The sequence below is a fragment of the Periophthalmus magnuspinnatus genome, chromosome 12 (assembly GCF_009829125.3).
Source record: "Periophthalmus magnuspinnatus isolate fPerMag1 chromosome 12, fPerMag1.2.pri, whole genome shotgun sequence".
NCBI lineage: Eukaryota > Metazoa > Chordata > Actinopteri > Gobiiformes > Gobiidae > Periophthalmus > Periophthalmus magnuspinnatus.
Window position 1 is genome coordinate 15,721,717 of NC_047137.1, and position 24,203 is coordinate 15,745,919.

General features: G+C 39.9%; 1 protein-coding gene across 2 annotated transcripts in view; it reads right to left on the reverse strand.

The window, feature by feature from the left end:
• Positions 1 to 24,203, reverse strand: part of atp2b1a (ATPase plasma membrane Ca2+ transporting 1a) — a 115,289-nt gene that overhangs the window by 5,700 nt on the left and 85,386 nt on the right. The window contains exons 12-21 of one of the 2 annotated variants that reach the window (XM_033976381.2): positions 21,932 to 22,169; positions 20,611 to 20,790; positions 19,671 to 19,758; positions 19,464 to 19,570; positions 16,733 to 16,924; positions 13,979 to 14,192; positions 11,050 to 11,261; positions 7,343 to 7,450; positions 2,859 to 3,047; positions 1,477 to 1,566 (exon numbers count right to left, since the gene is read on the reverse strand). In XM_033976381.2, the coding sequence (XP_033832272.1) occupies positions 1,477 to 1,566; positions 2,859 to 3,047; positions 7,343 to 7,450; positions 11,050 to 11,261; positions 13,979 to 14,192; positions 16,733 to 16,924; positions 19,464 to 19,570; positions 19,671 to 19,758; positions 20,611 to 20,790; positions 21,932 to 22,169 (1,618 nt within the window). The remainder of the gene's footprint in view (positions 1 to 1,476; positions 1,567 to 2,858; positions 3,048 to 7,342; positions 7,451 to 11,049; positions 11,262 to 13,978; positions 14,193 to 16,732; positions 16,925 to 19,463; positions 19,571 to 19,670; positions 19,759 to 20,610; positions 20,791 to 21,931; positions 22,170 to 24,203) is intronic. The other variant, XM_033976382.2, reaches the window with a different exon arrangement.

A 24,203-nucleotide genomic window follows, 5' to 3' on the forward strand; every position in this document is an offset into this window, starting at 1 on the left:
ACTTATTTACTTTTGTACATGCTCAAGACGAGAGTGAGAGACAGAGAGAGGGACAGGGAGAGAGAGAAGTGGTGGTCAGTCGTAGCTAATGTTTGTGGAGTAAAAACAAAAACTGCGGCAGCCAAGCAAATGTCTACAAGCTGTGTACAGGTCCAAAAACAGCACAAGAGAAACTCACAAACGAGACTGAGGACTTTGAACCCATGCAGAGCGCAGCACTACCTTGTTTTTCAATGGTAGTAAACCTTTGAGTATAGCCCATGACACATTTCACAGAATCTAAGGGAGAATATGGGGTGGGTCAGTGGGAACAATTTGATTTTTGGGTTTCGTTTTACAAGGGACAGAGACAAAATTCACAGAAACAAAAACATCCCAAAGAAAAAAGAGGTTTCGTTAGCGGAAAAGCTGGAAATCTTCACGTCTTCCCGATTACCTGCTTTACATGAGGAAAGAGTTAGCGTTAGCGTTTGGTGTGATTCTCCCATGTGTTTACATTCACTTTTGTCATTTGTTCCATTAGCTTGTTTGCTACATCTGTTAAACATTGCAAAAAAAAAAAAAAGAAGACAAAAACAGAGCTAGGAGTTGTTGGAGCGACGCTGTGCCTCGTAGCGTCTGGGGGAAAAAAAAGAGCTGATTGTCAACAGGCAGGAGCTACTTTAGTCCGTAAAAGTAGAAGTAGAAGTACAAGAGATAGAACGTGCCACGGTTTGACCTACATTTAACACATTTTAAACGAAAACGTGCGTCCAGAGCGTCTAAAACAGCAGCTGCGGGAAGAAAAATACACATTAACATTCGATAGACAAACATCCACTGACAGTTTAGACAAGCTCAAGCGATAATTCGTGTTTTTAGGCCGTGACCATGGGCGTATACTCAAAAAATTTACCGAACTAGGGACAAGAGATGCGCCACAAACACCCATGGGTGCTACTAAGGCACAGAGCAGACTGCAGACAAACCTGGCAAACCATGTATATATATATAGAGATAAATGTCAAATATCAAATACAAAAAAAAACACATCACCCGGCGTTTCGTGTGTAACAGAACAACATTTCAAGTTCAGGACTGAAGCCAAGCCGTACAGCAAACAGGATGACACAGAGAGGACACCTTTAGAAGCCACCTTTGAAGTCACAAATACAAGTATACGTATATCCATATAAATACTGCATTTCAGTAAAAGCGTTATGGAGGATGTGGCGCTGCTTTTGGTGCGTTTTGTTTGGAGATAAAAACATGTGGGACACTTGAATGATAGTCAAACGTTAGGAGAGAGAAAGAGCGGAAAGATGTTAGAACAAAAAACAAAGAAGAAGTAGAAGAGATTTTTGTGAACAGGAAGTCTCATGCACTTAAGGAGAACACGCACTCACACCCCACAGTAGTTGAAGCGGAGTTGGCGGCAGTGGTAGTGGTAGTAGTGGTAGAAAAGGCTACATGTGAAGGGCTAGAAACATTGGTTACATCGTGCTGTTGTTGGCTGGAGTTGGAGGCCTGCCGCCTTAGAGCCCCCTGAAAGGAAGTTCCACTCTGGAAAGCACTGACTACATCCATCTGCAAAGAACCAGAACCAGAGACATGACAGAGAGAGCACAGGCAGGAGAGAGAAAGAAAGATTTATAGAGAGAAGAAGAAGAGAAGAAGAGAAGAAGAAGGCACCAGGGACCAGAGGTGGGTAGATTTAAAACCCTCACGTTTAAGTTTGAAGAGTAAAACAAACTCTTATTCTTTCAAGTTTAATTGGACGTTTTTCGAGATTCTTCAGACAAATTTACATAAACGTTGGATCGCAGTGTGACTCTTAAGTGCTGTACGTTTGCGATCTGTTTCCTCCCCGACAAAACCCACAATGTCGATGAAACGTTGAAAGTTCTGCACCGACGAAGGTTTGAACTTTGAGAGAGTTTAAACGAGAGAGAAATGTGAGAAAATGTTAACGTCTGTGTGAGAAAAGTGTATAAAGTGTGTGGTGAGGGGTTTTACAGACAAAAACATAGAGAATAATTGTAAAAAATTAAGATTTTGCCTATTGCGGGTTATTTTTAGAACGTGACCATCCATATCTGTATGTATTTTTGCATAAAGTTAAGTATTTAATGTTGATTTTATGAGGATTATTGACGTTTTCATTTGTTTTATTGTGATTTTATTTTCTTTCTTCTTCTGTAAAACAATTTAAATCACGAGTTTTGCTTTTCAAATAAACTTGTTTTGCCTGTTGCGCTAAAATAAAGAACAGCGCGGCCAAAAGTTCAGTTCAAATATGAGACGTTACCTCAAAATAGGCAAATAAAAAGCTTGTCGCACAAATTTATTGAAGAAGTTATTCAAGTATGTGTCATTTCTTTCTTTTTTTATTCTTTATTTGACAGAAACCATGTACAAATTCATTAATCTTACAAAAAAAAAACATGATTTGCACTAATTTTAACTAACTACCCACCTCTGCCAGAAACCAAAGAAAGAATATTACTTAAAAACGTTTGCTGCTTTTGAATTTAGGAAAGGGAAGAAGGAAATATTCAGTTTATTTTTTATATTTTTACACCAACAAGCATGTGTACTTTCAGGTTATACATCTATATCAGCACCTCCAAATCGAATTTTAAGCAGATTTATCCCAGAATAAGGCATAGAAACGGCTTTAGCTCAAGAAGCACAAGAGAAGAATTAGAGAAAGGCCTTGGTTTGTTTGTTTTTGAGCCATTCTTAGAGCGTCGGGAGAGAAACGTCAAAATTGAGCTGGAGGAGCAATACACAGTTAAAGGGTTTTCAAGTATGGCTTTTGCTTCCTGTTGTGCGATCGTCTTTGCGGGGCTTCAAAAAGTGCGTGTACGGGACATTACCTGGGTCTGAATGCGGTTTAGACCTCTGAACCACAGAATCTGTCCGCGGCGCAGTTCTCTCTCGGCGTGGTCGATCTCGTCCATGTCCTCCAGCTCCTCCAGCTCTTCGTCCGGGATCTCCTCCTTCTGTGTCCCGTGACCCGCCGTCTTCAAGAACTTTAGTCGACTCGTGGGTATCGAAGAGATTACCTGTAACGTGAAGAAAAGTTTGTATAACGCAGAATTTAACGGTGCAAATTTAGAGGCTGTTCGGTTGGTGTCCCACAGGGTTCAGTCCTCGGGCCCTTAATATTCTCATTGTACAAATACTTCTTTCTCATAAAAATGCAGAGAGGTTCTAGAAATAGTGTCACAATTTATGCTGGAGTCAAATCTCACACATAAAAACAAAATATTAATATAATAAAATGACTTAAATATAAAAAATAAAAAGATAAAGCTCACTTAAACCCGTTAGCCTAAAATATTGTCCATTTACAGCACTGGTAGCATTTTACAGAGTGAAGTATTGACAAAAGTACTGGGTTACTTGAGTAAGGGTGGAATTTAATTAATTTCTAAAAATGTAAAATGAGCCAAATATTTTAGCAGTTTAGTTAAACCACAACCGAATACATTCATTTGGTTTAGAATCATTTTTGGAGAAAAGTTCCACAGGGTTCAGTCCTCGGGCCCTTATTATTCTCATTGTACAAATACTTCTTTCTAATAAAAATGCAGAGAGGTTCTAGAAATAGTGTCCAAATTTAAGTTGGGAGTCAAATCTCACACAAAAAACCTAAAACATTGATACATTAAAATTAAATATAAACATAAAAACTAAAAACGTAAAGGTTACTTAAACCCGTTAGCCTAAAATACTGTCTATTTATAGCACTGGTAGCATTTAACAGAGTGAAATATTGACAAAGATACTGGTTTGCTTGAGTAAGGGTGGAATTTAATTAATTTCTAAACATATAAATGAGCCAAGAATTTTTGCAATTTCATGAAACCATAACGAACCACATTAATTTGGTTTGGGACCATTTTTGGAGACAAGTTCCACAGGGATCAGTCCTCGGGCCCTTGTTATTCTCACTGTCAGTTCCAGATGGGAAAAGATCTCGTGCCTCAAAGTTGTGCAGAGATGAGGAAAAGTTTCGTGTGAGTTTTCTCGTTTCTTACAATTGGCTCGGGCAGAAAAAAACCAAAAAAAAACCTGTTAAATGCTGATGAGCTCTGTTCTGAGAAGCCGTAGTTCAAAAATGTTGTTCTACACTGACAGCAAAAATAGAAAATCAAATGAATAAAGGCCTAAAATAACGTCCATTGGTTACACTCCTCAGAATTTTTCAGTATTTAAAATAAGTTTAGTTTTTTCAAGATCCAAGACAAAATGAAATACTCAAATAAATATCACTACATGTAATTTAGTTGAAGATTGAAGCACATGATCTCGATTTGACTCCAATCTTAGACGAGTCATTTGATTAATATTGAACAATTTAGGGTGACATCCATTAGCACATGCGCTAAAACACTATTCTGTCTGTAATCTGCTTTGAGAAAACGTCGTTCTTGAATCGTATGTAATTAATTTCACTGATTTCATCGCATGGAAAAACCATTTTGACCTTAACTGTTCTTGAAGCGACACCCGAGTCAATGTACGGGGCTCCATTAGCGGAGACGCGACGGCAGCAGTGACCCTTAAAATGAGCTGCAGGTCGGGCTCCAAACTGACGTCAGACTCGAGAAACACGACCGGAGCAACGTACACTATGGAAATCTACACTGTTTCAACCATGTAATTCAAAGAGCATCAGGATAGATATGCAGATTTGAAAAGAGAAACAGGATCATGAACTAAAACACACAGCAAGAACGAAATCCTTAGAATTTTACTCTTTTCTGGTTAAAAGTTGTTAAAATCTAGGATATTAGGGATTATATAGGTTCATTTTAGACCAGACTAAACTCAAATTGATTAATTAGGGCGACTGTGGCTCGTTGGTTAGCGAACTCGTTAATCCGAAGCTCAAATTGACACTGTGCTGAGGAACTGGCTCCTGTCTTCACGGACATTTTTAACACCTCCCTGGACTCATGTCACGTCCCAGCCTGCTTCAGGCTGTCCACCATTGTCCCCGTCTCCAAGAAGCCCAGGATCACTGGACTTAATGACTACAGACCTGTGGCGCTGACGTCTGTAGTCATGAAGTCATTTGAGCGCCTGGCCCTGCACCACCTCAAGTCCTTCACCTCCCCCCTCCTGGACCCTCTGCAGTTTGCCTACAGAGCCAATCGGTCTGTGGACGACGCCATTAACCTGGCCCTTCACGTCATCCTCCAGCATCTGGACTCCCCGGGAACCTACGCCAGGATCCTGTTTGTGGACTTCAGCTCTGCATTCAACACCATCCTCCCTGCTCTGCTCCAGGACAAGCTCGCTCAGCTCAACGTGCCTGACTCCACCTGCAGGTGGATCACTGACTTCCTGACAGACAGGAGACAGCGCGTACGGCTGGGGAAGAATGTCTCGGACTATCAGCACAGGATCTCCACAGGGCTGTGTACTTTCTCCCCTGCTCTTCTCCCTGTACACCAACTGCTGCACCTCCAGCCACGACTCCGTCAAACTGGTTAAGTTTGCGGATGACACCACCCTCATCGGACTCATCTCGGACAGCGATGACTCTGCCTACAGGAGGGAGGTGGACCGGCTGGTGTCCTGGTGCAGCAGCAACAACCTGGAGCTCAACGCCCAGAAGACAGTGGAGATGATTGTGGACTTCAGGAAAGTCACAGCCCCCCTGCCTCCCCTCACCCTGACGAACTCCCCCATCACCACTGTGGACTCTTTCCACTTCCTGGGCACCTGCATCACCCAGGATCTCAAGTGGGAGCCGACCATCAGCTCCATCATCAAGAAAGCCCAGCAGAGGATGTTCCACCTGCGGCAGCTGAGGAAACGCAAGCTGCCAGTCCAGATGATGGTGCAGTTTTACACGGCCATCATTGAGTCCATCCTCACCTCCTCCATCACTGTGTGGTTCACTGAAGCCAGGGACAGACAGAGACTGCAGCGCATTGTGCCTCTGCTGAGAAGGTGATTGGCTGCAGCCTTCCATCTCTACAGGACCTGTACGTCTCCAGGACTCGGGGGCGAGCAGGCCGTATAGCAGCTGACACCTCTCACCCTGGACATGGACTATTTGAGCCACTTCCCTCTGGCAGGAGGCTACGGTCCATTGGGACCAGAACCTCTCGCCATAAGAACAGTTTCTTCCCCTCTGCAGTTTGTCTCATGAACACTCTATAATATCTGCACTAAACTGGACACTTTATAACACCGGTCACTTTAATAAGCCACTTTGCACTGTTGTTCTGATGCTGCTGTTGTACATATTTTTTTCCCTTTTCCCTTTAAGTATTTCATTTGATTTTTTTAAGCATATCTTTTTAACTTTGTGCATGCCCTTATTTGTATTTGTATTTATTCAGTGTGTTTATGTTGCACTTTTTCACCGTATCAAGTTCCTAGTTTGTGAACTGTGTTCACAGACTATGGCAATAAAAGTCTTCTGATTCTGATTCTGAAATTCTCGCTTGTACCAAATTCTGGCGTTGTGTCCTTTGGCAAGACATCACCCACGTTGTCTAGTATCAATGTAGTAAAAATTACAAAATATATATATATATATATATATATATATATGGAAATGTTTTAAAGTTTCCAAAGCTGTAAGATATTTAAAACAAAATAAATAAATACAGAAAAAAATAAATAAATACAGAAATAAATAAATACATATAGAAATAAAAAAATAAAAAAAATAAAAATAAAAAATAAATAAAAAAATAAAAACATTATAAAAAATAATGAATGCAGAAATAAATACATATAGAAATAAAAAATTAAATAAATAAATAAAAATAATTAAAAAACATTATAAAAATTAAATAAATGAATACAGAAATAAATACATATAGAAATAAAAATAAAAACATAAAATAAATAAATACAGAAATGAAAAATAAAATTAAATAAATACAGAAATAAATACATACAGAAAAAAAAATTAAAAAAAATAAATAAATAGGAAAAACAATGTATAGTATTATAGCGTTGAAAACTTAGGTGATTTTATATGGTTATTTTTTTATATGGTCAACCCAAAACAATTGACCCAAGACAAATCCACTACTGCTGAGTAAAGATGTAAGTGCGAGCTATTAAAACCTGATGAATATTTCACAGTACAACGATGAGTCATCAAGGACATCTGCTATTATCAGCGCAACGACAAACTCAGAAAAAACAAAAAAATGAACCCACTGAACTCAAACAAAAAAATAACACAGCCATCACTGAGTCACTGTCAACCGTTACTTTACAGAACGAGTTGTGAGTTCAATAGACTCTCGAATTACAAGGTCGAACACCAGGGGGCAGTGTCCACCCACCACACAGCTGTAATACGAGGCGGCGAGGCTTGTACCTGTCCCCAGAGCAGAGAGCCGAAGCCGAGGAAAGTGCACCAGAGCCAGTGGTCGATGGTCAGAGCGACGCAGCTGAACGGTTTCCCTCCAAACTGCACGATGACGATCTATGAGAAAAACACACAAGAAACAGAATTTAGAGTGACGGGATGGGAGCTAGGGGCCAGGATTCCAACTATTAATCATGGCATTCGCTCTATTCCTGCTGGATTTTTCTCTCAATTAAACATCAATAGTCTCAGCTTTTGACTTTAAAATAATCTGAACATGAGGATCACGTGGTATCCCAACATTCTACGGGACAATAATATTAAATACAGGTCAGCCAGTCCAGAATATGACATAAAAAAGTCGAAATATGGTGACTGAAATGTTCTAGTTACAGACCATTTACAAATATAGCATCTTATCGATAAAAATCTGACTTTTAAATGCGTTTATCTTTGGCATTTTGACTTAATAATGCTGCCATCATGTTAGTAATTTTTGCAAAGCCCTAAATCAAAACGGCGGTCGTCTCTCTGACTGAACAGGATCATTGATTTAACCAACAGGAAGTTTGAAAATCCAACAGTGAAACAGACATTGGTCAATAACAGACAGATTAACAACACTGATACAAAACAAGCAAATGGAGAACTGTCCCCGACGCAGACACAGAATCCACAGAAACCGATGGGTGATTTTGATTATTTTTCCCAAATGATGTAGTTTAATTTTCCCACAAACTCCCCCGAAGTCTTTTTTCACCACAAAATGCAGCTGTTTTTTCGTATATTAAAGTGTTAATATAAAGCTTTGTGTGTATTTTCTCGGCAGTAGAGACCAAAGCAAAATATCAGGTTTAAGGATGATAGACGCTGCGCGAAAATGTCCAAATATCGGCCAAATGATAGAGAACTGATATGTCTCGATATATATAAACCAGGACTAAACCAGGGCTAAACCAGGACTAAACCAGGGCTAAACCAGGGCTAAACCAGGACTAAACCAGGGCTAAACCAGGGCTAAACCAGGGCTAAACCAGGACTAAACCAGGGCTAAACCAGGGCTAAACCAGGACTAAACCAGGGATAAACCAGGACTAAACCAGGGCTAAACCAGGACTAAACCAGGACTAAACCAGGGCTAAACCAGGGCTAAACCAGGGCTAAACCAGGACTAAACCAGGGCTAAACCAGGGCTAAACCAGGGCTAAACCAGGACTAAACCAGGGATAAACCAGGGCTAAACCAGGGCTAAACCAGGGATAAACCAGGACTAAACCAGGGCTAAACCAGGGCTAAACCAGGGCTAAACCAGGGCTAAACCAGGACTAAACCAGGGCTAAACCAGGGCTAAACCAGGACTAAACCAGGACTAAACCAGGACTAAACAAGGACTAAACCAGGGCTAAACCAGGACTAAACCAGGACTAAACCACGACACTTTTTCTCAGTACTATTGAGGAACATTCTCTTATTTTTCCTGTTCTACGATTAGATTTGAGAACGAATAACATCTATGGCTGATTATAAACACAGACCAACTACTAAATCCTTCTGTTATTCTATTTAGGCCCGAGCCCCTACAGGGCGTAGGGCCTATTGCTTCCGCAACGATGAGTGCTTCGCACTCATCGTTGCAAACTGTCTTCACGAAGTTGCGCGCGAAGCGCGCAACTTCGTGCCAGCACCGCGACCTTGCACAGACTCCTGTGTCCTAGCAACCCATGCCGTAGGCATGGGACATGCATATTTGTTCTTGCTAGCATGTCAGCGTCAACATTGAGTCAATGGGCGAAGCCCATTGACTCAATGTTGACGCTGACGCAGCGCGAAGCGCTCATGTCCCCAAACACACTCCTGGCATTGAGCCCTATCCAAGCCCCCATGCCGCAGGCATGGGCCATACTTGTTACTGCTAAAATGAATGGAAGTCAATGGGAGGTCAATGGCGGACCCCGACGTCATGGCGAATGACGAGCGCGTTAGCGCTCGTCATTCGCCATTGACCCCACGGTGACGTGGGGAAGGTCCAGAGCTTTCAAAAAACGTATAATATGTGTTTCTAATGTTATCGGATATATTGTTTTTGCTAAAAATATTATTATTATTTTTTTTATTTTTATTTCTTCCCGTTCTGCTCTTTGAGCAGTAATTTGACCCCCTGAACATTTTCAAAAACTCACCAAATTTTGCCCAAAATTCAGGTCTGGCGAAAAATTTATTTTTTTATGTGGTGCATCATTGGGCATTAAAAAATGGCGCGACAGCGCCCCCTGCAAAAGTCAAAATACATTGCGTCAATGGGAGACGTTGCGACGTCAAGTTTGGCGTAGAGCCATGAAATTCGGTACACGCATTCTTCAAGTGATGCCAAACAAAAAAGATTATTATGGCCACGCCCCCTGACGCACCGGAAGTCGGCCATCTTGGATTGAAATTTCCAAAATGCCGAGTCAGCGTTTTCGCTGACCTCGCATTTTCGTCAACTCCTCTGAAGGCGCTTCACCTGCAGGGCTGAAATTCACTGTACATCATCTAGATAAGTGGGGCATCTAAAGTTATCCAATTTATGATGATCCCTTTTACGGTTTCCGTGCGGCGAAGCCGCAAAATTCCATCGGAAATTTTGCAATTTTCAAAAGTCAAAATTTGCTCCCGTTTGTGCATGCAAAGTCCGATTTTGCTCAAATTCGAATCAGTTGTAAAACTTTCCGGCCTAATTCTAATGTTTGTGAAAGAAATCAATTTGGCGCGACAGCGCCCCCTACAGAATAACAAATAAATTTGTATGGAAGGCTGAAAATGTAGTTTTTCCAAATGTTACCAAATTTGACACAAAATTCCATTGGGTCATCCCAATCAATAAAGTCAATCAGACCCATGCTTTTTTTTGCACCGTGTTGCCATGGCGATGCGCCAAAGTGCCAATGTTATCCTAATGGGAAACCTCCCAATTTTTCCCATTCATGGGAAAAATATTAGTTTCATGGAATAATGTGAAATTTGGCACCATGACTCTTCATGTCATCCTGATCAAAAAAGTCAATCAGACTCATGTCATATTTTTTACTGGGTTACCATGGCGATGCGCGAAAGCGCCCATGTTATCCTAATGGGAAAATTTCCAAATTTTTGTACATTTCAAAGTCTTATAACGACATATTACCGTCAACGACGAACACAAAATTTGGCACAGTGATTCTTCAGGTCGTCCCCGACAAAAAAGTCCAACGGGCCAAGTTTGTATTTTGCACGGTGTTGCCATGGCGATGCCTGGAAAACCCATGTTTTTGCATTTTGTGCATCAGCACTTCAAATGTGTTTTTTGACTTGTTTGGTGACAAGTGCAGCCCAAAGTCCCAATAAAAAAGGGACAAGTGGCGCGTCAGCGCCACCCACAGGGAGTGCGGGGCCGGCCTAGTGCGAAGCACGGCCCGCGAGGGCCGTTCGACGCCGCTTGCGGCTTTAATTATTTATTGATTTGGTTAATCACATTATAGTTTTTGGGGGATAATTACTACTCCCACTTGTTTATCTTATATTTTTTCTTAAGCAATATACTGTGACAAGTCAACAGGACTAACGCACATCCATTTGTAGATAAAATATTGTGGTAAACGGTCACATTTTTTTAATTTATTGTGATTAACAGCAGCCCTAACATGGAGCTCCACTAAAGGTCCATATTAGGACTTTTTATGACTTGATTATTTCTTTACCTGTACGATGAAAGTGCCAAAGACGATGCTGCAGAAAATGGGGTTGTTGAAAATGCCGTCGAACACGTTCCGCTCCCCGTGGATCTTTCGGGCGTTGATTTCGTTGAAGAGTTGCATCAGGACAAAAGTGTTGAAGACGATGGTGTAGTGTTCAGAGGGAGGAGCGTGAAGAGGAGCATTACGGCCGCTGTCGATGTCGAACAACCTCTCTCCTAAAAACAAGAAAAACAAATTCATTTAAGGATCTGCGACATGGGGAAAAAGTGGCATCATATATTTTTCACATCGCAACTGTTACGACGCAAAAGCAGATCAACCATATTTAATAAAAACACAGGAAACAAAGTTAATTGTTCAGTGCTTTTTATCACTTTTTAATACTTTCAGGCTCATGATGTTGGAAAAAAAAACTGTAATCAAACCCCGGACCCCCCAAAAAACAAAGTAACAAAGGAAAACAACCAATAAACTATCCCTATGTAAAATAAAGACTGAAAACAAGACGTCCGAAGTCACCAGACCAAACAAAAACAGGCGAAACTCACGAAAAGCTAACGATCTGGCATGGGTGAACCAGTAGGGGGCAGCGGCGAACTCAGAGCTTTAAATATCTGTAGAATTATCTCCAAAAAAACTACTCTAAATGTACAATATGCTTAAACACAAACGGCAATAATCAAACAGCAGATTGAAACACTTATAGTGACTTTGTGTCTATAATGAGTCATAGAAGTGATTTATTCAAACCTCCACAGCTCAAATCTAACTGTAGAACAAGAAAAATAACAAAAAATTCCCGACTAGTACTAAGAAAAAGTCCCCACGGCAATAATTATCGTCACAGGCCTAGTCGCTGTTAAGGAATAGCAGAGTAGAGACTGAAAACAGCATTTATTTTCCTTTAAACGAAAATAAAATTAGACAGAACTGATCTAAAAATATTACGTAACTGTTACTGATCTCTCAAGTAAGACTTTTGAACCAACCGCAACCAGTAAATAGTCTTAAAACATCAATATATTTATGTCCAACCAGGATGTCAAATAAACAAGTCGAATTTAAAATCTTTGACTTTTTCCTCCCATTAATCTTTCTTAATGTGGATAGAGTCTTTATCTGTTGCAATCAGCCGCATAAAGTAACTGGAGTGGCCACTGAATGTGAAGTGTCTTGCACAAGGGCACGATGTCGGCGGCTGATAAGTCGGAGGAAAGATTCAACCGGTGAACAGGAGAATAACAGGAATGAAGTTTAAAGGTCCAATATTACACAAAATCGACTCTTGTGAGCTTTAAATCATGTTATAAAGTTGTTATCTCATCAAAAACAGACCTGGAGTCGTGTTTTGTTTCATTCACACACGTTTGAGTCACACTTTATTATTAGTCTCGTTCCACCTTGTGATGTCATCAAGTGGTAGTTTCCAAGTTAACAGCGACGTTTTATACCTTTAGTCCAGTAGAGATTGATAATTCCAGGAGCTGAAATCGTCCAAATGATTCTAGACATGAAGGTGTGTGGAGTTTGAAAACACAGTGGAGCACTTCCTGTATTACCACTTGATGACATCACAAGGTGGAACAGAGTGTTTTCAGTTTGAGATTCATGTGTAAATGAAACAAAACACAACTCCAGGTCTGTTTGGCATAAGGAAACAACATTATAACATAGATCAGAAAATATTTTAACATGAGTCCTTAAAGAAATGTTGAGTACAGTTGAGTTTTGGACGTCAGGATAGTGCCGTCACGAAGCTAAAACTTTAAATTTTAATATCAAAGAACAAGCTCTACACTCAATATTGATTTAATATTGAAATAGTAATGATTTTCAGACCAATAGAACGCAATTTTATCCACAAAAAAACAGTACTTTTAGTGTGGCTCAGACAAAAATCAAGATTATCATTGAGAAAAAGTCAAATTTTATGCCATTTTTGTCATTTTTCTGTAGTATTGTGTATATTCAAATGGGATTCTAGCTTCGATACTAGTTTTTGTATGGATTAGCATCTGATATTTGATACTTTTAACAACCTTAATCTTGATTTTTAGTACATAATAATACAAAAATCAAGATTATCGTTCAGAGAAAGTCAAATTCTGTGCCATTTTTGTCATTTTCCTCAATATCGATACATATTCAAATGGGATTCTAGCTTCGATACTAGTTTTTGTATGGATTAGCATCTGATTTTCGATACTTTTAACCACCCTTGTACAGAGTTTTGAAGATCAGGATCGTGTTGACGCAGTACTACAAATTTCAAACTCTGTATCAAAGAATAGACTGTACGTTATAGTGAGATGGTAATCATTTTTAGACTTAAACAACGTACTTTTCACAGCATAATAGTACTAAAAATCAAGATTATCGTTTAGAAAAACTCAAATTTTGTGCCATTTTTCTGTAGTATCGAGTATATTCAAATGGGATTCTAGCGTTGATACTAGTTTTTGTATTGATTAGCATCTCATTTTCGATACTTTTAACAACCCTAGCTCACAGTTTTGAAGGTAATCACTTTTAGACTTATACAATGTAATTTTCCACACAATATAATAAAGAAAATCAGGATTATCGTTCAGAAAAAGTCACATTTTTGCCATTTTTCTTTAGTATTGAGTATATTCAAATGGGATTCTAGCGTCGATACTAGTTTTTGTATTGATTAGCATTTGATTTTCGATACTTTTAACAACCTTAGTTCAGAGTTTTGAAGGTAATCATTTTTAGACTTATACAATGTAAGATTATCATTCAGAAAAAGTCAAATTTCGTGCCATTTTTTGTCATTTTCATCAGTATCAATACTTGTTCCAGTGGGATTCTAGTATCAGTACTTGCTCAAACGTGAATCTACTTTCGATACTAGTTCTTGTATCGATTAGTATGTGATTTTCAATACTTTTAACAACTTTTAACTCACCGGCGAAGAGCAGAGTGAAGATGATGACGAGCTGGTACACGCCCTGCCCCAGGATGTTCTTCATCATGGTGCGTGAGATGAGGGGCTTGTTGCGTCCGTATGGTTTCCGTAGCAGCAGAGACTCGGTGGGCGGCTCCGTGGCCAGAGCCAGAGACGCGAACGTGTCCATGATCAAATTCACCCACAGCATCTGCACGGCCTTCAGAGGGGAGTCCTAAAGGAGCGACGGACAACGGGAAAGCATTAAAAAAGGTCCGATATTACAACAAAATGGATTCATGTGAGTTTTAAGTCACGTTCTAACGCCGTTACCGCCTCAAAAACAGACCTGGAGTTGCGTTTTCACATTCACACATGTTCGAGTAACACTTTATTACTGTTCTGTCTACATCTCCAAAGCTCAAAATGCTGCGTTCCACCTTGTGATGTCATCAAGTGGTAGTTTTCAAGCAAACATCTACGTTTTTTACCCTTTTGTCTAGTAGAGATTGGTAATTTTAGGGCTGAAACTATCCAAATGATTCCAGTGAAGGTGTGTGGACTTAAAAAAACTTCCTGTATTACCACATGATGACATCACAAGGTGGAACAGAGTGTTTTCAGAGAACTCACAGACTCAGAGAACTCATATTCAGCGTTTTTTTGTGTTAAACATGAGTGAACGAAACAAAACACAACTCCAGGTCTGTTTGTGATGAGGAAACATTATAACATAAATCAGAAAACAGCATAATATGGGCCCTTTAAATACTTTTACTTCAGATTTGTGCGGTAGATGTGATACTTTTACTTTTACCCGAGTACCTGTACTTTTACTTAAGTAACAAAATGGCGAATTTCATCCATCACTGGGCTTTTACAAGAACATCTAACATCTGAAGCAGTTTAAGACGCGCTCTTTAACAATTCAAAACACAATATTCCGTCTTAAAAGTCCTCAAAATGTCTCCCGTAAAACAAGAAACTAAACGCGCCTCTTCCCTTAACACTCAAATGTTATTTAAACACGTGTGAATGAAACAAAACACAACTCCAGGTCTGTTTGTGACGAGGAAACATCATCAGAACATCAGAAAATAGGGTAAAAAAGGACCATTCGTGAGATAAAATGACTTGATATAAATGTTATTAATTGCTACGGCAACGATCTAATTCTAAAAATACCCTAAATATTCAATCTACCGTGAATAAAAGCTGCTATCATTATAGTTCAGACCTCAGATTTTTGTATTAGCAGTTCATAATCATTCAGTCTCTTCTCAAAAAACGCTCCGGGACGTGTTTAAAATGTGCAAAGCGATTTCGAAGCCATTTTGAATCCGATGACAATAACAATACTGTCAGAAAAACGGCAATTAGATATTTTTCACAAATCCCCAAACGTCCCAGTGAATAACCGTATAAAAGACTGGCGCAGCGACAGGGTTACACAATATAACGCAACTGGAATGAAATCACAATTTGAAGCTCCAATTATATAGAGAATAGGACGTCCTCTGCAAAGAAGGAAATATAATGTGAGACAGTTTAGACTTTTATAGACGCGCTCTGAAATAAATGGGATTGTTGTGTTAGTTAATCCGTTCGTGTTTCGATCTTTTCTCAAACGTTAACGCTCCTGGAGTTGCTTCCGATGTGCAGCCAATGGCCAAAAAAAAAAAAAAAAAAAGTCACCACCTGGATTTAACTAAGCAGATACTTTAGGGTTGGTGCAGTCGGTCCGGTCGAGGTTCAGCAACAGTCTGACACCTGAATACACTGAATGACCAGGTTATTCCATCAGTGGATTTTTTCATGTTCCAGGATGACAATGCCAGGATTCATCAAGCTCAAATTGTGAAAGAGTTGGTTCAGGAGCGTGAGACGTCATTTTCACACATGGATCGTCCACCACAGAGTCCAGACCTTAACCCCATTGAGAATCTTTGGGATGAGCTGGAGAAGCTTTGTGCAGCGTCAGACTCGACCATCATCAGTGCAAAAAAAAAAGATCTTGGTGGAAAATTAATGCGACACTGGATGGAAATAAATGTTGTGACGTTGCAGAAGTGAAATCAGAACAATGCCACAGCGAATGTGCGACGTAATCAAAGCCTAAGGGTGTTTGTGATGTTGTTTTTTTGGTAGCGGCAACTTTTTTTTTTTGGCCTGGCAGTGTATATCACAAAACATCATCTTTTTCTTTAATCTTTCTCCAAAACAGCAATACACCACGGTAATATTATGACAACGCAATATCACAAGTCCCATAGACTGTTTATATAAATGGACGTAGCTAGCTGCTAGATGCTAGCTGCTGCTTTCCAAATAGAATGTGTAACTGCTGCTGTCAGACTCGTCATTTCGGTCTTAAATGTTCGTATTAACCCGCTCTACATGATCCTGGTGTTTTTATGTCGCTATTTTGTCCGTAAATCAAGATCTGAACATTAATAACAGACAAATCAAACGCCTTCTTTCTACGAGGTTGCTTCCGCTGGCGTTAGCAACCGGTCTGATTGACAGCGTTGCTAAGGTTCCGCTAACTGCTAAACCAGCGATGCAGGCAAAAAGCAGCATTACTTTCAACATCCTCGCTCCTGATTGGCTCTTTGGTTGCTATGATACTCGTGGTTGGAATTCCAAATATGAAACTCTGCTCCAAATTAGCCTAGCCTCGATTAGCTTCATCTGACTGGAGCTGAAGTTAAGTGTGATGTCGCACTAGCTCAGTCCGCTTCTTTACGCGGTCTGAGGCGTGTCCTTTATACCAACCTGTGTGATGCACGCTCCGGTGAACGCGACGATCACAGCCACGACGTTGACCGTGAGCTGAAACTGGAGGAACTTTGAGATGGAGTCGTAGACGTTCCGGCCCCACATCACGGCCCTCACGATGCTGCTGAAGTTGTCGTCTGTCAGGATGATGTCGGAGGCTTCTTTGGCGACGTCTGTGCCGGCGATGCCCTGAGAGAGAACATGGAGGGACATGGTTATGGCAAACGTTGTGGGTTTAAACTTAAAAGTCCCATATTACGCTGTTTTCTGATCTATGTTATAATGTTGTTTCTTCATCACAAACAGACCTGGAGGGTTTTTTTTCCTTTCATTCACACATGTTTAAATTACTTTTGAGTATTAAGGGAATAGGCACGTTCATCGGGTTTAGTTTCCTGTTTACGGGCGACATTTTGAGGACTTGTAAGATGGAATAAATTGTGTTTTAAATTGTTAAAGAGCCCGTCTTACACTGTTTTCTCATCTATGTTATAATGTTTCCTGATCACAAACAGACCTGGAGTTGCGTTTGCATATTTAGGTGGAATAAAGAAACAGAAAACACGCTGTTCCACCTTGTGATGTCATCGTGTGGTGATACAGGAAGTGCTCCGCTGTGTTTTTAAACTCCACACACCTTCATTTCTAGAATCATTTGGATGATTTCAGCTCCTGGAATTGCCCTGAAATCTCTACTGAACTAAAGATGAAAATAGCTGTTAACTTAAAAACTATCACTTGATGACATCACAAGGTGGAACGGAGCGTTTTGAGCTTTGGAGATGTAACAGACTAATAATAAAGTGTGACTCAAACATGTGTGAATGAAACAAAACACAACTCCAGGTCTGTTTTTGATGATGTAATAACATTATAACATGACTTAAACCTCACAAGAGTCAATTCTGAGTAATATATGACCTTTAATAAGACTTCACTAATCTTGATAAATAATAACACACTGGTAAAGTTATACTATGTAACTTTTTCTAGGGTAGAGTCTGGCCCTGTGTATTTGTTATTGCTTTGCTTTTTTTCCACAATATGGTATTAAACAGATTTATTGCACATTATTCAAATACAGCTGCTTAAAAATAACCCAAAAAAAAACATTTATCATTTTGTCAACTGGACAAAACGTAGAAGTGAAGACGTTTTGCTGCTCGTCCAAACTGCGTCACAGATTTAACTTTGGCTTTTACCATGGATCAGACCTGGACGACTGATATTTATAGTTTTGTTACGTGGGGTCACCTCTGACCTGCCATCAGCTGGTCTCCATATTATATTTTTGCCAGACTTGCAATTTAACCACACAATGACTTTAACCACCAATTTAACCACGTAATGACTTTAACCACCAATTTAACCACGCAATGACTTTAACCACCAATTTAACCACGTAATGACTTTAACCACCAATTTAACCACACAATGACTTTAACCACCAATTTAACCACCAATTTAACCACGTAATGACTTTAACCACCAATTTAACCACGCAATGACTTTAACCACCAATTTAACCACGTAATGACTTTAACCACCAATTTAACCACGCAATGACTTTAACCACCAATTTAACCACACAATGACTTTAACCACCAATTTAACCACACAATGACTTTAACCACCAATTTAACCACCAATTTAACCACACAATGACTTTAACCACCAATTTAACCACACAATGACTTTAACCACCAATTTAACCACCAATTTAACCACACAATGACTTTAACCACCAATTTAACCACGTAATGACTTTAACCACCAATTTAACCACCAATTTAACCACACAATGACTTTAACCACCAATTTAACCACGTAATGACTTTAACCACCAATTTAACCACGCAATGACTTTAACCACCAATTTAACCACACAATGACTTTAACCACCAATTTAACCACCAATTTAACCACACAATGACTTTAACCACCAATTTAACCAACAATTTAACCACGCAATAACTTTAACCACCAATTTAACCACGCAATGACTTTAACCACCAATTTAACCACACAATGACTTTAACCACCAATTTAACCACCAATTTAACCACCAATTTAACCACCAATTTAACCACCAATTTAACCACTATCATGATATTAAGTATAACGCGACTAAAGATCTTCTGATTTTTGCCTGTCTAATGTTGTGTTGAAGGTCATAACTAAAATTAAAATATCTTGGGCGTATCTTCACTGTGGACATGTCAGATGTCAGAATATGATAAATCATATTGTAATTATAATTGAGGAGACCGCGATGGACGAGTGCGACTGAGATGTTTGTCACTGCTCGAGTCGACACTTTGCTGCACTAAGTACTTTAATGTACAATTTTATCTGCAGAAAAAGTCAGAAAATGAAATAATAATGTCACTCACAAACATAAGACTCAGTCCCAGATGTGAGACTCTGGTGTGATCGTCTTTAAAAACGTAAATGTCACTGTTTGTATTGTCACTGTATTTGTGTTTTTTTTAAAATGGACCATGAGTTGAATTGAATATTGCAGATTTATTTCGATTACCTTATGCATTTCAAAGTTTTTCGCACTTTTTGCATACGGAAATGTAATCCATCACTTAATCAAAACAATTTAAAACTACTCACTTTACAAATATCTGTGAAATCTAAGCACTGATTCATTTACGAAGGGGAAAACGCTATAAAATTACCCCAAACAAACCCCAGAATACCAAAGTTAGGACAAACTCACCATGGCAAAACCAACATCAGCTTTCTTCAAGGCAGGACCGTCATTCGTCCCGTCTCCTGTCACAGCCACCACCTGTCTCTGCTCTACCACCGTGCTGTCGATAATACCTGGAAAACACAACGTTTCAGATACATTTTCAACATAAATCAACGCGAGATCATTTTAATTTTAGCATCGTTGTGTTAGCTTGTTGGTAAAGTCACTTACCTTTAACTAAAGTGTGTTTATCTGTTGGTGAAGAACGCGCCAGGACTCGTAACTTGGGCCAGATTTTGTCGATACGTTCTTGTTCAATCTGGAAATCAAAAATAAATAAATAAATGAACAAAGATGAGCTCTGACAAGATAATACATTTGAAGCATGATATAGTTTTGCAGATAGTGTCAAAACTACTTTGTTATTAATCCCAGCGTGTAATTTGGAGAGTATTTCTGTGTTAAAAAGCACAAATTAAGAGTTTGTATTTGTGTTTTTGTGCATGGAATTAGTACTGAAAGCGTTTTTATGCCTTGTTTGGAAGATTTTGATGTTAAATTTCAGCCTCTAAATCAATTCTGGTGGTTCTGAGGTTCAGTTGTGATTGTAATACCTTTTCTAAAACCGTAAGAAGACATATTGTGCTTGTTTCGGCGCTATAGTTATAATCTGTGACACTCGTGGATCATTCTGTTATAATTTGCACATTTTAAATCATAAAATCCATCTAAAACGGCTTAATAAAAGACAAATCTGCCAATTTCCGTTAGAAAACTACGGTGTCCGATGGGAGCTGAAGTCACACAAAGAAAGTAGAGGATTTGTGTGTAAAATTGCAGAACGAAGTAAGAACGGAGCAGTGAAAACGTGGCAAAATGGCGTCTTGAAAATAAACGATTAAAGATGAATCAAACACGCACAACTTTATACAACTTAACGAGGCTAAATGAGAAGGGGAAACAACTAAAACACAGTCAAAAGCTCTGAAAAGTCCACTTCGCAGAATACGTCTGCGTGAGAAAACACAGACTCAAATCAAAACTGAAATCAGAAATCGCCATGAGTTTTTTGGACAATGATTATTATGAGCGAACCAGCAGGTGGCGTGTACAAATATGATTAAAAAGTAATAATAATAATACTAATAAAGTGTCATTTGTAGCTCCGCACCTCTCCTTTCTCGTTGCGTATCCTGCGGTTGAACTCTTTGCCCTCCAGACACAGGAAGTCGTCTCCTGGCTGCAGAATCCCACATTTCGTTGCTATGGCTCGAGCCGTGTTTATGTTGTCTCCTGTCACCATCCGCACCGTGATGCCGGCGCGCTGGCACTTCTTTATGGCGTCTGGGACCTAAAAACATGAACCAACTTTAGTCAGGTTTGGATATTTCGAAACCTTTGAAAGAAAATGTTACGATATTCTATGTAGAGAAACAGGAGACCAGCAGGGGGCGATCAAACTGAGCTTTCTTGTTCCACAATAAATATTTAGAGCTTTGATTTTTTGTAGCATTTGTTTATACTAAATGGAAAATGGCACAAGATAATACGGTATAAAATAAATCTGAACATAATCTGTAAAATAAAAATAGCAAAATGAGTTTTTGACTGAGAGTTGCAAATGTAACTGTGGTTCCATGAGTCCTAGATGAGGTGTCATCAGGAGGGACGAGATAAAATACTCCAAGTTTGATTTGATAAAGTCATATTTGTAGAGCCAGTGAAAGTAGATATGATCTGGTCAGAGCTGAGAAGCAAAGCAGAGCAGCGTCGGGTCAGTTTGGAGACCTCTGGGTGCAGCAGTGGGCGCCAGTCATTGTGTCCTTAGGCAAGACACTTCCCCCTCAGTTCCTAGTATGAAGGTGGTGTTTGTGTTGAGTCTAGGTGAGTCGGATGATCCAATGGCAGCCTTGCTTTTGTGAGTCTACCCCAGGGCAGATGTGGCAGTAGCTAAACCACCACGTGTGAATGAATAACGCACATTTCTGTGTAGACTTTGCACACCTGAGTGAGCGACATGTGCGTCAGAAGAGAAACACTTTGTCTGAAAGGTTAAGAAAACTCCCGCACACTGTCTGTCTCACTCTTGATTCATTATTATTACTTTTATTATAACGTTTCGGTTCCTCTGACCTTCCTCAGGTATGAATGAATAATGCACCAAACTATAAACGGACTTTGAGCGTCTGGAAAAGTGCTGTATAAAACCAGTGAATTATTAGCACTATTTGATTTTACGAGTTATTTTTTACTCATAGCAACACATCCTCTTATGTCAAATGGAACACTTACAACATTCCTCTTAAGAAGATTCAACAGCGATTTGATTTGCAATTTAGAATTAAAAATCAGGCTCCACGAACATCAACATTCCAGAAAACCATTTACATATAAACTGGTTAACTAAAGGTAAAGCTGCAGCATTAGTGATTGCTCTGGCTGTAGTTTAATCACATGAAACATCCTTTGAAACACAACCGCAGGGTCCTCACCTCTGGTCTGACAGGGTCTTCGATGCCCACCACGCAGACGCAGGTGAGTCCCGTGAGGATGTCGTTCTCGCTGTCCCAGTCTGGCTCTCCGTCCGAGGCTGGGAAGTCCCTGTAGGCCAGGCAGATGGTCCGAAGCCCCTCGGACGCCATGGGCTCGATCACCTTCTTCACTAAATCGTCACGGTCACGCGGGCGAAACATCTTCTGTTCGCCGTTCGCTGTTAAGATTTTATAACACCTGGAAAGAACAAACAAAAATGAATATCTCGAGCAAGATACAGACGATGTTTTATTTTCTGATCTATGTTATAAAGTTGTTTAATTCACACACGTTTAACACAAAACCCCTGCAGATTTAGTTCTTCTCTCAAACAGAAATCACTCTGTTCCACCTTAAACTCTACACGCCTTTGCTAGACTCATTTGGAAGATTTCAGCTCTGGAAATTGTCAAGTTCTACGGAAATAAAAGTAGAAGGTAGACGTCCGTGTAATCCTTCAATCGTCCAGGTCTGATCCAAAGCAAAAGACAAAATTAAATCTGTCAACTGGACAAATCGTTGAAGGAGTTAAGACGTTTCGCTGCTCATCCAACAACAATCTGACCAGAACTGAAGAAGCGGCTTGGATTTAATTTCGCCTTTTGCTGTAGAAGGTAAAAGTAAAATTTAAAACCGTCAGTGTTTCTCAAACTGAGGTCTTCCAGGTGGGACTTGGACGGATCTTCAGTTTGTGGGTTTGAATAGTTTACAGTTCATGTTATCCATTGTGTTGGCCTCGTCTGGATAATTTCTTGCTTAGAACTACAGTGGAAATTATGTAATTTAGCCCTACATTGGACCGGGAATAGTCCTGTTATAGACCTGGAATAGTCCTGTTATAGACCTGGTTTAGACCTGGTTTAGCCCTACTTTGGACCGGGAATAATCCTGTTATAGACCTGGTTTAGCCCTACACTGGACCGGGAATAGTCCTGTTATAGACCTGGTTTAGCCCTACTTTGGACCAGAAATAGTCCTGTTATAGACCTGGTTTAGCCCTACTTTGGACCAGAAATAGTCCTGTTATACACCAGGTTTATCCCTACACTGGACCTGGAATAGTCTTGTTATAGACCTGGTTTAGCCCTACACCGGACATCAAATAGTCCTGTTATAGACCTGGTTTAGCCCTACACTGGACCGGGAATAGTCCTGTTATAGACCTGGTTTAGCCCTACTTTGGACCAGAAATAGTCCTGTTATAGACCTGGTTTAGCCCTACTTTGGACCAGAAATAGTCCTGTTATACACCAGGTTTATCCCTACACTGGACCTGGAATAGTCTTGTTATAGACCTGGTTTAGCCCTACACCGGACATCAAATAGTCCTGTTATAGACCTGGTTTAGCCCTACACTGCACCTGGAATACTCCTGTTATAGACCTGGTTTAGACCTGGTTTAGACCTGGTTTAGACCTGGTTTAGCCCTGGTAGTACACGGAAAAACAAATCTTATCTTTGTTGGCACTTGGTAAATGGTCACATATTTATTTAGCTCTTTTCCACCTTCAAGTCAGTCCCTCAAAACACTTTACATCAAGAAACCAGGGTGTAAATGTCTTGCCCAAGGACACAACAACAGCATTCATCTGTGGGAGCACGTCCACCCTTGCAAACCGCTGCACTAGACATTTCTACTCATTTTATTTTTATTCATCTCTTTTTTTCCCCTTTATAGACGATAAACTACAACTGCACATATTTTTACACATTTTTCGATACATAAAAACAGGTGAAAAACCCACAATACAAAACAAAACTGGATGATAGTGTAATTGTTTATGAGGTGTAGGATTGTCTGAATCATCGTCTGTATAAAAGAAGTCGACTAAGTGAGTGTGACGTCACCCACAGCGTCCAGCTCCAGTCAAATGAAGCTAATCGAGGCTAGCGGTTATAGCGGCTAATTTGGAGCACGGTTGCATATTAGGAATTCCGGCGGTGAGTATCATAGCAACCAAAGAGCCAATCAGGAGCGAGGATGTTGAAGTTAACGCCCCGTCGCTCTCACACATCTGGTTTAGCAGGGAGCAGGCCCTTAGCAACGCCGTCAATCAAACCTGTTGCTAACGCGAGCGGGAGCAAAGAAGCCGCCGGGTTTGTCTGTTATTAATGTTCATATCTTGATTAACGGACACAATAGTGAAATAAAAACACCAGGATTTTCCGAATAATTGCAATAGTACACATTTTTCGATATACAGCCTACACCTGTGCGAGGGCGAACTGAAG